General features: G+C 39.3%; 1 protein-coding gene across 3 annotated transcripts in view; it reads right to left on the bottom strand.

Moving 5' to 3' along the window:
• Nucleotides 1-12,764, bottom strand: part of IMPG1 (interphotoreceptor matrix proteoglycan 1) — a 130,932-nt gene that overhangs the window by 93,217 nt on the left and 24,951 nt on the right. For 2 of the 3 annotated variants that reach the window (XM_019442697.2, XM_019442696.2), the window contains exons 2-4: nucleotides 12,448-12,681; nucleotides 3,388-3,554; nucleotides 3,092-3,120 (exon numbers count right to left, since the gene is read on the bottom strand). In XM_019442697.2, the coding sequence (XP_019298242.2) occupies nucleotides 3,092-3,120; nucleotides 3,388-3,554; nucleotides 12,448-12,681 (430 nt within the window). The remainder of the gene's footprint in view (nucleotides 1-3,091; nucleotides 3,121-3,387; nucleotides 3,555-12,447; nucleotides 12,682-12,764) is intronic. The other variant, XM_019442698.2, reaches the window with a different exon arrangement.

Here is a 12,764-nt window from a genome sequence, read left to right as displayed (position 1 = left end):
ATGTTTGTCTCTTGCTCCTTAGCAATTCTCTCTAGCAATGTTGGTAGATGCAGGAGTGGATGGGATGATTCCGTTTCTTTCTCTTTCTGTGTTGGGTAGCTGTTTCCTATAATTTTTAATGTTTTTCTATCAAGTCTTGGTACATTCTGCTGTATTTTTTCTCATGGGTGGATGACCTCTGCTTTACTTTCTTTTTCTTTTTTCGAAAATTGGAGGAGTAAGTATCATACTATATTTATTTATTTATTTAAGAAAATTTTAATGTTTATTTATTTTGAGGGAGAGAGTGGGGGGAGGGGAAGAGAGAGGAGAGAGAGAATCCCAAGCAGGCTCCGTGCTGTCAGTACAGGGCCCAATGCAGGGCTCGATCCCATAAATTGTGAGATTATGATCTGAGCTGAAACCAAGAGTCAGATGCTCAACTAACTGAGCCACCCAGGTGCTCCAGTATCATCCTATATTTAAATAAGAAGAGTGAATATCTCTGTGTCTTGTGAACAAAGTTAATACTCTAGTACTAAGATTTTCTTCAATCACATTATTTCTTCTGGTATCAACTTTTTAAAATTTCTAAAGAATGGCTCAGTAGACATATCAATTAACAAAACACATGAGGACTTTGCGCAGGTCTGTGGTGGTGGGTGGAGAGACATAAAACAGTCCCTGCCCTTGAGGAGTTCAAACTCATACAGGAAAATAGAGTAAAGCAAGGAAGTGTTAAATAAAAATGTAGGTGCCAAGGGGTGCCTGGGTGCTCAGTTGGTCAAGCGTCTGACTTCGGCTCAGGTCATGATCTCATGGTTCCACGGGTTTGAGTCCTGCGTCGGGCTCTGTCCTGACAGTTAAGAGCCTGGAGTCTGCTTCAGATTCTGCATCTCCCTCTCTCTCTGCCCCTCCCCTGCTTGTACTCTGTATCTTTCTCTCTCAAAAATAAATAAACAAAAAAATGTAAGTGCCAAAAACAGTGCAAAATTCAAAGCAGGGAGATATTGCTGCAGGCTCAAATAGGCTGTTAAGACATCATGGGGTCCATGGAGGAATCCACTAAGAGCTTGAAAGGAGAGTAGGATTTGGATAGGTAATATGGAAAAGGCAGGATCTTCCGGGCAAGAGGGAAAGGCTAGGGTCCAGAATCCAGCATGAGTAGGGTGTGGTCTGTATGCAGTGAGGAAGGGCATGGTAGCAGCAGTGGGATCATGGGTAATGGAGGCAAAGTTGGAAAGGTCAGGGGTTGAAATGCCTCAATTGATTAGTTTGGACTCTGTTTCCGTGAAGGTCCTGGCAGGAAACAGATGGCTCACTCATTGTGGGGTAATTTGAACAAAATTTAAAAAAGGATTACTTGCAGGCTGCCTAGGTGGCTCTCAGTTGGTTAAGCGTCCGACTCTGGCTCAGGTCATGATCTCGTTACTCCAGGGTTTGAGCCCCGTGTCGGGCTCTGTGCTGACAGCTCAGAGCCTGGAGCCTGCTTCGGATTCTGTGTCTCCCTCTCTCTCTGCCCCTCCCCGGCTCATGCTCTGTCTGTCTGTCTCTCTCAAAAATAAACATTAAAGAAATTAAAAAAAAAAAAAAAAAAGGATTACTTGCTAAGTTGTGGGAAGAGCATAAGAGTAATCATAAGGCCAAGTGCCATACCAGGGCTGGTAACAGTGGGATGCTCAAAACATCCCTAGCCCAGGAGGGGTGAGAAGATGGAGCGGTTACCACGATAGAGACAGAGAAGGCTCTGTGGAAAGGCTGCCTGACAGGAGCTGAGATGAAGTTGAAGGAGGCTAATAGCCCTTGAAAACTTTGCAGGTTGGTGGTTGAGGGGAGGTGATAAATTCACTCACCTCATTCTGTCCTCACCCTCTGATCTCCTGCTCCCCACCGACTATTCCCACCGAGGAGTCAAGGCAAGTGATTCCAGCCTCTCCACTCAGCTTTCTGTACACAGAGCATGAGGGGGATTGGTGGGCAGAGGATATTCAGAAGGGTAAGAGGAAGATGTGGGAATCTTTTGAAAGTCACTGAACAGGCCTCAGTGTAAGAAAAGGAATTTTTCAGACTTATTAATCCAGCAGCCGTTATGCAAGTTAAAGAGGGGAAGAGGTTAGAGGCAGGGAAATCCATTAGGGAGATCAGATTTGACATTTTTCACAGTGTAAATTAGTAAGGTCCTGGAAGAGGTTGTTGGCAAAGGGAATAGAAATGAAGGAACAAATGTGAAAAGCATTATAAAGAATTGTCAGTAATTTATACAGCAAAATTTGTGTCTCTCTTAGTATTATCTTCAGATTTAGATTTCTAAATGTTATAAAATGTATGTGATTTGTGTTTAGAGTTTGTCTCTTTTCTTTAATCATTTTACTAATGTACTTTTCCTTGCCTTTTAAAAAATTTTGATTTTCTTATTTGATATTCAGTTCTTGTTGAGAGTATAGCTTAGTGAGTGTTTCAGTAATTTAGTTTGAGAAATACTAACGCTTTACAGAATACCAAATAAGACTTCAAAATTCCGGTTGTTCTCTGATTGTGTTAGTATTTCCCTGATGTAATTAATAGTTTATAATAAATTTAAAAATCAAACTATTTTTTAAAATGTTTATTTATTTATTTTTGAGAGAGAGAGGGAGAGAGAAGGAGCACAAGTAGGGGAGGGGCAGAGAGAGAGAGATGCAGACACAGAATCCGAAGCAGGCTCCAGGCTCCGATCTGTCAGCACAGAGCCCCATGTGGGGCTCGAACTCACGAACTGTGAGATCATGACCTGGGCCGAAGCTGGACGCTTAACCGACTGAGCCACCCAGGCACCCCAGAATCAAACTATTTTAATTGCTCTATATCCCCTAAGTGAAAACACACTTTAGATACTTAGCACATAGTAGTGAATCCGTTTTATCTGCAAACATAGTGCCAACACCTGTCTTAATCTTTAGGGCCTATCCATTTCCCCTTTAGATACTCATTTACCTTTAGCGCAATATATGCATAATTTTCTGTCAAAATAACCTACACAGACCTCAGTGGCTGACATAATATCATAGCTCAGTCTCCATTATATGATCTTTCAAAAGTCAAGAGCATGCAGCATTCTATTTTGGGTACTTACCTCTCAGGGAAGTGTCTCTGTTTTATTCTCTGCAGAAAGATAAAAAGTAATTTTACCAGGAGAAAAATGTCAACTGAAGAGCTAAAGTCTATTTTCATTCCCTTTTCCCTTTAACTTCACTTCAACCAGGCTGTATAATGTTATTGTGCAAGAATAAAATTCTTGTTGGCCTTATCAGGTATCTCTAAGCATTTCTTCAACTAACCTTTATGCAGGAAGCCAATTCAAAAGGGGCGGGGGCTGGAGGACTGGGAGCTATCCAGGCCGTGTTCTAAATGTACAGCGTTTAGGCTCACCTGCTGAAGAAGATCCAGGTGCTCCTGGGAGTTGCTGAAATTTTTTCCAATGTCAAAGAGGCAGAAGGTCTCCTGCTGGCAGATGCTGACCCAGTTCTGGTATTCCCCTGGGTCAGGGATGCGGTCCAGAAAGATCCGATATGCTTCCCACACTGCTTCCTGACACACTGCAATGCAGTACCATTCATTAGGAGTAGAAAATGGCCACATCCTAAGATGATCCTTGTTTCCCAGCCCAAGCATAATCTTAGAACATGGAATATTCTTTCATGGCTTATGTGGATATGCTAATTTATAGGCCATAGAAATCAAGTCTTTTAAAAAATATTTATTGAGCCCCTATATATGTTATGGAGAAAAATAAAAGAAGGAAGATAGGGAATAGAGTACGTATGTAGGTTGTAGTTTAAAATAGGACAGCTGAGGAAGGCCTCACTATAAAGGTGACTTCTGAGCAGTTTGGAGAAGGCCTCAAGGCTAGAGAATGCTCTGAGCATTGAAAGAACAGCAAAGAGGTCAGTGTGGCCAGAGCAAGGATGAGAGTAAAGGAAGATGAAGACAGAAAGATGTGGTGAAGGGAGCAGGGATGGCATAGGGCTTTGTGGACCAGTAACTTCCAAACTGGGGCAAAGGTACCTGGCTATATTTAAAGACTTTCCAAGGGGTAAACAGACACACAAACAATTTAAATAGAATCAATTTCTAGGTCTCATTTTTTCCTATCATGCTCTCCTAAAGCTAGTCTGCCTAAGGATACACCTTTCCTTTTCCCTTGGGTCAGCATCCTCCCCCATTCATCCATCCCTAACTTACTGTGGCACAGTGCCTCTCGGTCATCACACAAAGGGACGACATGAAATAATAGTGTTGAGGTTAAGAAAGCAAGTGAACTGAGCTGAACATGTTTTTACAACAGGGTGGTTTCTGATTCTTTGCTTTCAACACATTACAAGTCCTAATGGAGTTGACAGCTGACAAGCCATTAAAAATGACAGATCATGATGTGATTATTAGCACATAATGCTAAAGGAACTTAAAGAATAAAGATATTACTGTAACAAAACTCCATCTATTTCTATCTACTTATTTTTCGTAACAAGTTTTCTCTGCATTTAAGTGAAACTAAGGAAAAGAACAGAGATAAAATTGATCCTAAATCCTGTCTCATTTTAGCAAAACATAATATGAATAATAAGTAATGGTACACGAACTAATAGAGGAACAACACCAAAGTAACTCCATCTAAACAGAGGCTGAAGCTAATGAAGCTTTAGCTATAGGCCCTTCATTTAAACTGGCCTCTTCCCCAAGTCTTTGTATTTATAAACATTCCCCTAATTTTGTATTTATAAACATCAGTACTCACAAAAACCTATATCGGATCTTATATCTGCCAATATAAATTTACTTAAAATTTTTGTTAAATTTGTATCTATTTGGGGGCACCTGGGTGGCTCAGTCAGTTAAGTGTCCAACTCTTGGTTTTGGCTCAGGTCATGATTCTGTGGTTTGTGAGATCAAGCCCTGCATCAGGCTCTGTGCTGATGGCATGGAGCCTGCTTGGGATTCTCTCTCCCGCTCTCTTTTCCCCTTCCCTGATCATGGTCTCTCTCTCTCTCTCTCTCAAATAAATAAATTTTAAAAAAGGCCTTAAAAGTTTGTATCTATTTGTTTTAATCAATTATATATTAAGAGTAATTATAAATGCAATTGAATCCAAAAGAAATTTCTTTGGAAACATAAAGCCTACAGTAATAGGAAAAAATAAAATTTGTAATTTAAATTTATATACATATTTTTGTTACTGAGAAGTATGTTAGAGTAGCCAATGACATACTTTCAAGCATAAAATAAACTACATTAAGATAAGACTGAAGTGGGGAGTGGAGTAGAAATGTAGGTGTGTGGAGAAAAAGGATCCACGTTGCATTTCCTACTGTTAAGCAGAGTACATGAAGGCATGTACTTGTTGAGTATTTGATGGTAACAATTGAGTGGCTATGGTAGATTCTACTGGATGCATAAAAATTCTCTAGTTTTTGTTTTATTTTCAGTATCGATACTTACAACTCATCAAAAGTTACATCTTATCCAATTATTTAAACTTACAATGAAAAGCTTTGGATGTTAACTGAAACCCATGTAAAGAGGTGCATCATTTAAAAATTATTTTACAGGATTAAGTGAAGGAAAAATAGTTAGATGACATCTTTCATAAGCAATTGTAGTATGTTGATTTTACTTCAGTAGGAATGGGAAGCAATTGGAAGCTTTAGGGCCTAAGCTGACATCATCTGACTTTCTCAAGAAACTGCCTGCCTGCTGAGAGAAGGGACTGGGGGGAAGGAACACAGTGAGAGAAGACCAGTTTGGAAACTCTTACTCCTATGCTTTATTTCCCTTCACTCCCCATTTTTATATGTCTGGAGTTTTCTTAACTTTCTGTTTTAACAGGCAAAGAGAATTCCTGACCAAAACAAGCTCAGATCATCTACCAGCAGCAACCTCACCAGAACCCACAAAGCCAGGAGTGGGTGCTGTCCCCACCAACCCAAATGTGTCATTGAGTTTTCCACATCTGGGGAAGTGACAGGGGTCAGCACACCTGGAGAGCAAGCCAATAGCCTCACCAGGAGAACCCACGTTTGTGAATGTTATCTCTCTCTCCTGTCAGGCAAGGATTGGAGGGTTGTAATGCCTCTCCCAATACCAGCCATCATGCAGTCTTTTGATCTTCACCTCTACTCAAGAGTCTACATATCACGCAAAAAGGAAACAACACTTGAATATTTTGAGACTTACCCAAACCTTAAGAGTTGTGTGTCCAGTCCAAGCAAACCAGTTGTCCTTGCTACCCTTCTCATCTGTTTACTCCACACTCTCTTTTGGAGGCGTTACACTGACCTTCCATCTCTACCCAATGCACCTGCTAATTTAGTTCAAAACACATTTAATTGCCAGAGATAGAGGATTTCCATGTATATAAAATCAACTAGCGCTGCCTTTCGGGTCTTAGTGTTGGTGACTTTCCCTGATAATATCTGTGTGTGGAACATCTGGAAGAACATAATATGATAATCCTTCTATTTACTAGTCTGACATGTCTGCGGGCATGTTGCTTTTGGTCTCAGATTAAGTCTTCCTTTTATTTAAGTCCAGTTTAAGGTTTGTTTTTGGTGCCTGTATCTTCCTAGCTCTGCTCCTTTCTCTGCTGCCCTTTCTCCTACTTCAGGGACACACAAGACCCCCATCCCCATTAAAATCCATTTTTCACAAAGGCTCTGAGAGAACTTTCTACCCGAAGCACAAATACCTGAAGCTGTTTAAGGAATTATTTCCCGGAGAGGAGAGATCACAGTCAACACCACAAAAATATAAAAAGCTATAAGAGAATATTATAAAAAAATTATATGCCAACAAATTGGGCAATCTGGAAGAAATGGACAAATTCCTAGAAACATATGAACTACTAAAACTGAAACAGGAAGAAATAGAAAACTTGAAAAGACCAATAACCAGCAAAGAAATGGAGTCAGTAATCAAAAATCTCCCAACAAACAGAAGTCCAGGGCTAGAGAGCTTCCCAGGAGAATTCTACCAAACATTTAAAGAAGAGTTAATTCTTTTCAAACTGTTCCAAAAAAACAGAAATGGAAGGAAAACTTCCCAACTCATTCTACAAGGTCAGCATTACCTTAATTCCAAAACCAGACAAAGACCCCACTAAAAAAAAGATCTACAGGCCACTATCCCCAATGAACACGGATGCAAAAATTGTCAATAAAATATTAGCAAATCAAATTCAACAGTACATTAAAAGAAACATTCACCACAATCAAGTGGGATTTATTCCTTGGTTACAAGGGTGGTTCAATATTTGCAAATCAATCAGTGTGATACACCACATTAATAAATACATATGATCCTCTCAATAGATACAGAAAAAGCATTTGGCAAAATACAGCATCTATTCTTGATAAAAACCCTCAATAAAGTACGGATAGAGGGAACATATATTAACATCATAAAGGCCATACATGAAAGGACCACAGTTAGTATAATCCTCAATAGGGAAAAACTGACAGCTTTTCCTCCTTGGTCAGGAACAAGACAGGGATGTTGACTCTCATCACTGTTATTTAACATAGTACTGGAAGTCCCAGCCTCAGCAACCAGACAATAAAAATAAATAAAAGGCATCCCAATTGGCAAGGAAGAAGTAAAACTTTCACTATTTGCAGAGGACATGTAGAAAATCCAAAAGACTCTACCAAAAAATTGCTAGAACTGATACACAAATTCAGTAAAATCACAGGATACAAAATCAATGTACAGAAATCAGTTGAATTTCTATACACCAATAATGAAGCAGCAGAAAGATAAATAAAGGAATCAATACCATTTATAACTGTACCCCAAACCATAAGATATCTAGGAATAAACTAACCCAAGAGGTAATAAATTTGTACTCTGAAAACTAGAAAACACTTATGAAAGAAATTGAAGATGACACAAAGAAATGGAAAGACTTGCATGGATTATAAGAACAAATATTGTTACAAAGTCTATTGTACTCATTGACAAAGCAGGAAAGAATATCCAATGGAATGACTGTCTCTTCAGCAAATGGTGTCAGGAAAACTGGACAGCAACATGCAGAAAAATGAATCTGGACCATTTGCTTACACCATACACAAAGATAAACTCAAAATTGATGAAAGACCTAAATGTGAGACAGGAAACCACCAAAATCCTAGAGAAGAAAATAGGCAGCAACCTCTTTGACTTTGGCCATAGCAACTTCTTACTAGACATGTCTCCAGAGGCAAGGGAACTAAAAGCAAAAATGAACTATTGGGACCTCATCAAGATAAAAAGAAGGAAACAACCAGCAAAACTAAAAGGCAACTGACAGGATGGGAGAATATATCTGCAAATGTTATATCTGAAAAAGGGTTAGTATCCAAAATCTATAAAGAACTTAGCAAACTCAACACCCAAAAAACAAATAATCTAGTTAAGAGATATATACTGGAATATTACTCAGTCATAAAAAAGAATGAGATCTTGCCATTTGCAATGATGTGGATGGAGCTAGAGTGTATTATGCTAAGTGAAATTAAGCCAGAGAAGGACAAATACCATATGATTTCGTTCATATGTGGAATTTAAGAAATGAAACAGGTGAACATATGGAAAAAAAGAGAGAGAAGGAAACCATAAAACAAACTCTTTAAAAAAAATTTTTTTAATGTTTCACTTATTTTTGAGAGAGAGAGAGAGAGAGAGAGAGTGCAACAGAGTGCTAGCTGGGGAGGGGCAGAGAGAGAGGGAGACATAGAGTCTGAAGCAGGCTCCAGGCTTTGAGCTATCAGCACAGAGCCCAATGTGGGGCTCGAACCCAGGAACCATAAGAGCAGAAGTCAGATGCTTAACTGACTGAGCCACCCAGGTGCCCCAACAAACTCTTAATCATAGGGAACAAATCGAAATTTGCTGGAGGGGAGGTGGGTGGGGGATGGGTTAAATGGATGATGGGTATTAAGGAGAATACTTGTTGTGATGAGTACTGGGTGTTATATGTAAGTGATGAATCACTAAATTCTACTCCTGAAACTAATATCACATCATATACTAACTAATTGTAGTTTAAATAAAAACTTGAACTAAAGAAAAAAAATAATTTCCCTGAGGCATTGTAGTTTATAGTGATTAAAAAGTTAAGGATGAAACAGGGACCAGTAGCTTTTCTTTAGACTTTTTGAGGAGCAGGGTTTTTTTGTGACTGCTTTGATGTCATTTTTCTGGCCTCTTGGAAGTTTAAGCACAAAGGAGGAGGTGCAGAATCCTTCTGTGACTGGGAGAACAGGAGCACAGTGCATGCCCTACCAGGAAAGCCCCTTATCCTTACCAAGGGAGCATAAGAAGAACCCCTTGAAAGTTGAAGCATTAAAGGATCTCAGGGCTGGGAGGAGTCTGAAAACTTCTGAAAGCTGGATTTTTCTAACCCTTTAACTTAGTTGTTAAGTTATTTAACTTACTGCATCATCCTTCCTTGAATCTACCAGAAGAGATTTCCACAGGGATTCTAGGCAAATCCAGAACCTTGCCTCTCTAGTCTTCCCACAGTTGCTGGCCAATGCCTGAAATCTGGCCACAGAGTCTCAGTCTTTCTCTTGAATCACATATGGTAGGCTGTTTGGCGATGTGGGAAGAACCCTAGGGAACATGTGTCCTGGAGGCCAGGCATGCCCTGGGATAATTATTTACATTTGGAAAGATCAGGTTAGACCAATGGTATGTAAAAACATCCACCACAGGGTTGGGTATGCATTAGATGGAGAGATAACACACTGGAGTAGGAGTCAATGCTGGGTTCTAACTTTGCTCTGCCACCAATGATGGCTCTGACTGAGCATGTCACCTCACTTTTCAAATGTGTACAATGGGGGTGTTGGCTAGATATTCTCTAGACCAGTGCTTCTAAAACCTTAGAGTGAAAATGAATTACCTGGGAATCTTATTAAAATACAGATTCTGGACGTGGATATGGTGGGGTGAAAGTAGGTCTGTATTTCTAACAAGTAGCCAGATGCTTGTGATATGACTGATCTATGGATGACAAATGGAGAAGGAAGAACTAGGATTCTATCTTAAACTTTCTCTAAGGCATAGATTAATGTGGAAGGAAGATCTAGCTTTTGTGGTTGGGAGAGGTAGAGAGAGAGAAGAAGAGAAAGAAGAAGAAAAGGAAGAAGAAGGGAAGGAAGAGGAAGAGGAGAAGGAGGATAATGGGGACAGGGAGGTGTAAAGGGAAGAGGAAGACGGGGAGGCAGAGGATGGAGAGGGGGAAGAGGGAGATACAGAGAGGGGTAGGCGGTTTGAAGGGAGGAAATCAAAAGCAGGGAGTTTGCCTGGGTAGGAGCCCAGGGTTCCCCTGGGAGACTACCAGAAACACTTGCGGTCTTGCATTTGTGCTTTGGGATGAGCATGTTTATGATTCTACCATGAGGCTCAGAACACGTTCATTTGTGGTGCTTTAAGTATTGGAAAAACAAATATCTCAATATTTCATTTGATTTGATGAATGTGGAAGCTTTCTCTCCTACGTGTGAAAGATGTCAAAAGATAATTTTGTAAAAGCAGCAACAAAAATGGTAAGTGGGTAACTCTGTCAAAGGAATACCACGTTGTAGCTAGGTCTTATTTCTTGTTTCTTTGGGAACCAATTTGTTAGACTGAAGAACCCATGCTGATGAATAGTAAAATTTCATACCACCCAGGGGCAGCCATAAAGATAATGGACTGCTGTTGCCACGGGGAGAAAAACAGTGGTTTGTTTCATCCAGGAAAGCAAAAATGCAAATGGCAAACCTAATCAAGAACGAAGAGTTAGGGATACAATTCAGAGTTAAAAACTTGGTTATAGCAATAAGTAGCCTATTTTCTAAATACCTGCGATGAATCCTATTTGTGAATGTCATAAAGAATTAGAAGTTACCTTAGAATAGCAGTATTGTGTTCATATTCAATGTGATGCATATACTATGTATTTTACTTCCATCCATGAACAAATAACATGAAATATACCAGTGTCATTATCTGATCAATGTGTAAACACATTCAAAATGAATAGTTTATACATGATTGTCTTTTCTTCGCATGCCCAATGGCCTGTTTGCTTCCTGTGTCCATCAAGAAGCGTTTACTCAGAAACTGCTATGCAGAGGTGCTATGCTAGGACCTAAGCATAATAATATACTGTACTTTGTTTCCTATAATTGGAGTTCTCCTTCTGACTGTGATCCAGTACTTGTCATTTCTCTGTGGGTATGGCTTCTGTCAGAAAGCAAATATCTGTTCCACATAAAATGAGACATATGAGGAACATAAGGCTTGATATTTTTGAGACAGTTAGTTATACCTCCAAAACCCAGTAAAAACTCCCCAGACTAACTCAATCTCTGTACATTTTACAGATGTAAATACTCAAGAATTTTGTAGGATGTTAGTATCATGAAATGGGTTCTCTATTGTCATAATTTGTAATACATCGCAGGCTAGAATTGAACCAGCATGCACTAGTTAATGGGCTTGAAATAGAGCAGGCTGACTGTGCTTTTTAGGAATGGAAACAATTATCTAATGTGATGAATGAAGGTGGACATCAGAAAACCTCCTCAACTTTCACATGGAAGATGAATTGAATTTAGGTTTCAGTTAGATATTTTTGCACTATTTGGAGCAACCTGGGGGATTTGATAGTATCTACTAAAGGTTCTTTTTTGTGTTCTGTTTTTCATTTAAAGAAGAAGCCATGGGGACTTTTTCATCTGTAGTAAGTGAATGACAAGGATAGTCACTGATGGCTGTGGTATGCTTGAAGTCCATCATGATTTCTGAGAAAGCCCCAAGAATTCTGTTATGCTGTCTTGGGGTGAAAACTGTACTTTAACTCTGCTGGAAATCACAGTCATTGTGTTGTAAATCCTGATAACATCCCTGCATTATATCTCAGTAACCACTGTTAATTTGTGACTCCTGTGCACTTTGGATGTGCCTCCAGGTTTCCAAACTTCAGCACTTTTTGCTGGGTCAGCAATAAACAGCTTAAACTCAACAAGAAAGGAGAGAGCATCTGGATTGTAATGTTGCTTTTGAAAAATGAAATCCTAAGTCATAAATCAACTTGCTCAGATTCCTGACGTTGCAATCATTCTGTGCTTCTTACTTAACAATGATAACATTAAAATTCAATATTGGGCTTTGGCAAAAATAAAACCAAGTGGTAATACCCAGCGGCCAAGGCCCCCAGGTGACTCATTAAATGCCTTAATAGTTCTGGGTTGCACAAGACATCATTTTAAACATAAGAGCAGACATCTACCATAGTTCTGAATGTTTACTATTCATTACTCTCAGGTCAGTTGACTGATTTCTGTAACTCTTGTGACTAAATGAGAGACTCTGGAAGTTTTGGGCTAAAGACAATGTATGACTGAATGAAAAGGAAGGGATAAAAAGAATGAGAGGCTAAACAGGTTTCATCTCTTTCCTTACCTCTCAATCTGTAATAAGCTTGAAGACTGGCTAAAATCTGTTTCATGGATTCCTGTGGACAGACTTTAACCCCGGCTGGGAAAAATGTTGATCTTTTGGGTCGATGCTTGGCCAAATCGAATATTCGTTTCATGGTTGACACTTTGTACATTTTTGTAGTACTTTCAGTTGTTTCGATTCTTGGGGCATTGTCTACATCTTTAGTTTCAGAATGGTATGTTTTAATGGAGAGATCTGTAAAAGAAAAATTGATTCCTGGTGAATATATACATTGATATATGTGAAACATATGATAAATGAATGGAACAAACTAAAAG

Source organism: Panthera pardus, unplaced genomic scaffold (assembly GCF_024362965.1).
Source record: "Panthera pardus isolate Hobbes unplaced genomic scaffold, ASM2436296v1 HiC_scaffold_17, whole genome shotgun sequence".
In the NCBI taxonomy this organism is placed as follows: Eukaryota; Metazoa; Chordata; class Mammalia; order Carnivora; family Felidae; genus Panthera; species Panthera pardus.
The sequence above is the reverse complement of the archived record's forward strand: the minus strand, read 5'-3'. Positions and strand labels throughout refer to the sequence as shown.